This window comes from Glossina fuscipes, unplaced genomic scaffold (assembly GCF_014805625.2).
Source record: "Glossina fuscipes isolate IAEA_lab_2018 unplaced genomic scaffold, Yale_Gfus_2 108, whole genome shotgun sequence".
NCBI classification, from domain to species: domain Eukaryota; kingdom Metazoa; phylum Arthropoda; class Insecta; order Diptera; family Glossinidae; genus Glossina; species Glossina fuscipes.
This window is the reverse complement of record NW_023998451.1, coordinates 270605-274829: the sequence shown is the minus strand read 5'-3', so window position 1 is coordinate 274829 and position 4225 is coordinate 270605. Positions and strand designations below refer to the sequence as shown.

The window sequence follows — 4225 nt, the reverse complement described above, 5'->3', positions numbered from 1 at the left end:
AGAACAGAATATCAACACAATATATTACTATATTAAAACTGCTAGGCTCAATGTCTAATGTACTTTTATAAATTGGAACCGATAGATTGTGTTGCTAGTACCCAATGTCTTTTTCTTTTAGTCTAAGATTCTACCCTCCAATGTGAGGGCTTTCATGAGAATTATAAATTTTGATGTCCATTTTGCCCGATAATAGGATTCTATTCGCTTTTGACTGGTGTAGTAAGCGGGGTGCTGTGGGATATGCAATAGTGGACGTTGCTGGACTAAAACGATTTAATTTATCTCAAATTATAAAAGATCTACGTAATAATAAAAAACAAAAACGAAAAAATTAAAAAGTTATAAAATATTTATTGTAAATATAAGTATTTAAGAAAATTATAATTAATGCAAATTGTTTATTTATTATTATGTATCTATGCTTACGACAGCGCTAGCCATCAATAAATCTCTATTATACGAGGCTCATATTTCCAATCTACCGATATATGTAAAAAAAAGGAAAATGTTTATCTAAAATATTCTTTTTTTAATATTGCGATTTTTTATTACGTCACCTATATCCCAAAACCAAAATGGTGGTAAATATTTGGGATGCATTCTAGTAAGAAAATGATCCCTCCATAATATTTCCAATTCCTTTAAACCGCCATAATATGAGCGAAATTTCTGTACCACCCTCTTACCGTGTTCGTAACAATCTTGAACGCGTAGATTTAGCTCGGAAGCTTCTATTAGCATATACAAAGTAAGATTTTTCTGGTCTTTAAAGTAAGCCAACACAAGGGCCTCCAAGGATTTACGCCTTTCCGTTGACATTTCGCCAGCATTATGTATTAGCTTCCGCGCAGTTATCTTCACTTTTTTAAGCTGAAAATTTAAATAACATTAAAAATTAGAATTAATAGAATGGTATTAGAGATGTCTTAGTTACTTGCTCGTAACTGTAGGGGGCATCGCAGATTTCACTCAATTCTTGCTGAATTATTAAATCGACCGCACTATTCAACTGATCGCATTTAGGGCACAAGGTTAGTATATCGTTCGAGGTATGAAATTGTGTCACGACTGTAAACGGTATGATAAGCATTTAAAAGTTTAAAAAAATTTCGATAGCTTCGCAAGTCATTACTTGGAAAATGCACCCTATATTCCGTCGGCACAATATTTTTATGTATAAATGCATCCGAGTGTCCACAGATTACACATTCGTTCTTTTCTATATGATAAAAACCTAATGGTGGCTTAAAATTTAAGCGTATTGTAAACGGTACAGATGTTATTTTCACTCCTAGCTGTTCTTGCAAATACCAATTAGCTTTTGGTTCATTCACGGAACACAAGGTTTCACCGTCTTCCGGTGCTTCAAGTAAGCAACCTTCAAAAGGAGCTACGTACCTTCTAGAAGGACATGGCACAAGGTCATTGCGGAAGTGTAGCCCAAAATAATGCCCAATTTTAGGTTTCATTTCACTTAAGTCTGCTTTTGTGAAATGCATCGATGTCCTAAAACGAATAAAGAGGATGAATTCCATTATAAAAAAAAAAGAATTTCTCTACAGATTACTTGGCTTGTAGTTTTTGAATTAAATTTTTGAAAATCTCTACCGCTGCCAACGCATTGTTAGCAGCGAGTTCAATTTGTTCACCAAGCAGCTGTTTCTCTTTGCAATCGGAGCGAAATGAACGCATTGCCTTTAGTTCGACATTTAGCACAGAAATTAACAATTTTTCCAAATCATCCGGTTGGTATCGAACCATAGCTGCCAGATAACGTAGGTCTAAAGAACTGGCTACCTTGATGCCATAAGTCTGAGTTAGTTGTTGAGCTTTTTGCACGCAGTCTACACCAACTTTTATTATGTTTTTATCTTTTAAGAGATTTTTCAAACTGTGAGGTATTGGCTGCATGTAGGGTAAACGAAATACAGCGCAAAATCCCTTTACGGTAGCCAATTGCAATAAAGCCACAAGCTTATGGCCATTATTCCCAGTAATCCACTGACAGTCAAAGCCTAAAACAACATAATCCGAGCAATGGCTAATAGAGCAAAACGAGCTTGAGAAATCATTCTAATTAGATAAAATTTCTTAACCTTTTCAAAGTGTTTACTATTTTATCGGACGTTCTATCTTCTCTATTCGGTTTTAAATAACTCAGCAATCGTTTAATGAGAACGACAAGCAAACCTATACCAGCTCCGGCTACAATGACAGTTTTTGTCGCGGTTAGGTTATTTCCTTCAATCTCCAGCATTGTATATAAAATTTAAAAAATTTTTTTTTAAGTTTCAACATTTCATTGACGTTGACAAATCACTTTACAAGGCACGCTCGATTGAAAACAAGTTTTTCCATCAAACGTATTTGTAACGAACGTAGCGAAACCAATAAAGCAACGTAATATAGGGATACGATTTGCAGTGGAAAATTATTGTCTTTTCTTTAATAAATGACTGAAATTTGTGAAGCCTTTTTGCCCTTATAATCCGGGGTAACTCGTCGGAATCCAAGGTCCTCTTACAAGATTTTATCTGTGTCTTTACTTTACAATCTTTCGTTAGATAATACTGCTGACCTCACATAGATTCCGTCCCGGTGAGGGGAATCCGCGGCTATGTCAACTTAAGGCAAAATAATCATTTTAAGGTGACGCAACGGTCGACGGTGGAGCCAACCCGATCAGAAAACACCTGTTTTCTAATTGGGAGATTGTAAGATTGACGTCGTCAACCCTGCAAAAAGCACAACTCAGGTGAGTTACGCTTTGTCTGAGTTCACGGACAGACTGCTTGCCTTTTTCTCCCTTCTTCCTAGAAGAGCAACAATCACACTCAAACGTCCGTGCTTAGTTCTCGACATCAAATTTATATTCCAAATTTACCTTGTCCATCTGTGAATTAAGACGCCCGTGTGGCCTTTATATCTCTCGAATCTTACTAAGTTCGCCCAAACCATTATGCCATACTATGCATTATTGCGATTAAATCTAATAAATTTAAAGTAAAAACTTCTTGCCGGGATCCTGGACACAACGAATTAAATCCTCGGCATAAAATGAAATGGCGAAATTGATGCCTCACAATCATATCAAGAATATCTGTAAGCGTATGCCAAAGGAATTTATGACCTATTAAAGTTCATCTTTTGCATTGCAGTACGAAAGTCATTTGCCAGTGAAGATTAGTCCACATGAAATCATCAATGAATCGTACATATCATATATCGTTTACATTCCACTTTTCGTATGAGTAGACACTATTTTCTTAATAATACCGCAGACTAAAAAGCTAGATATTGTGAGATAACTTTTGATCTGATTTAGCCTATTTTTAAAGTTGACTAAGATTTAAAAAAAAAATAAATTTTATTGAAGAAACCTAAATTAAAAGTTTTACAATTTTTCAGCTCCACGTCAAAGTCTATCTGGTTTTTAATAATCGAACGAAAATTTTTGAATGAGATTCACAAGAAAAAATTGCCTGCAAGATTTTTGCACTTCAGCAGACTGATGGATAAGACAAACTCGATGACACTATGTCCATTACTTATGTGTATGTATGTTATCGTTTAATGCTTTGCAAGTTGTAAAAAAACTTCGAGTCTCCGGTGGAGGCTATAATAATGCATAAATGTTAAGGTTAAGGCATTCACAACACAATAAGAGAAAATTTATAACAGCGTATCTTATCTAACAGTTTCTTAGTCCGTTAGTATTATTCCTTTGTTCGTTAGTCTACACCTACGTATCTATTGGTCCGTTACATCATTGTCTATGGTACCATTCTTACGCAGACACACATACACACTCACACATCATCGTCGCGAAACCTGTTATATATTTAGTTCATGATGTTTGTGATTTTTTTCTCTTTTTTCTCTCTTACTATTTTTTAAAACTAATGTGATTTACTCCTCACTTGATATATTCCTTGCATTCTAGTACAGCCACTATATCACCACAATCCATTTTGGTAAAATCTTCAAGGGTTTCAACTTGGTGACGTCCTCTATAGCCGACGGAAAATTCATTAGAGCCAAGCTTACCTCAGCGAAATAGTCGAAAGAAAAACTACTTTTCGAAAATTTATAAAGAGCTTGTTTTTCCTATTCTTGTAATATTTGGTTATCTCATTAAACCACGGGGACACCTGCTTCGAGTACGAGACGGCTTGGTCGGAACGGACGCAGAAATAGCTTGATTTAATATACTGTAGAACGA

At 35.3% G+C, this 4225-nt stretch overlaps 1 protein-coding gene across 1 annotated transcript; it reads right to left on the bottom strand.

Moving 5' to 3' along the window:
• Window positions 1-291: 291 nt before the first annotated feature.
• Window positions 292-3973, bottom strand: LOC119638696 (exonuclease 3'-5' domain-containing protein 2-like). Its single transcript, XM_038035643.1, has 6 exons — window positions 3924-3973; window positions 1571-2044; window positions 1136-1509; window positions 938-1071; window positions 690-873; window positions 292-302 (listed from the first exon to the last, which is right to left on the bottom strand). Exons 1-6 carry the CDS (start codon window positions 3971-3973, stop codon window positions 292-294), a joined length of 1227 nt encoding a protein of 408 aa, XP_037891571.1.
• Window positions 3974-4225: the final 252 nt, after the last annotated feature.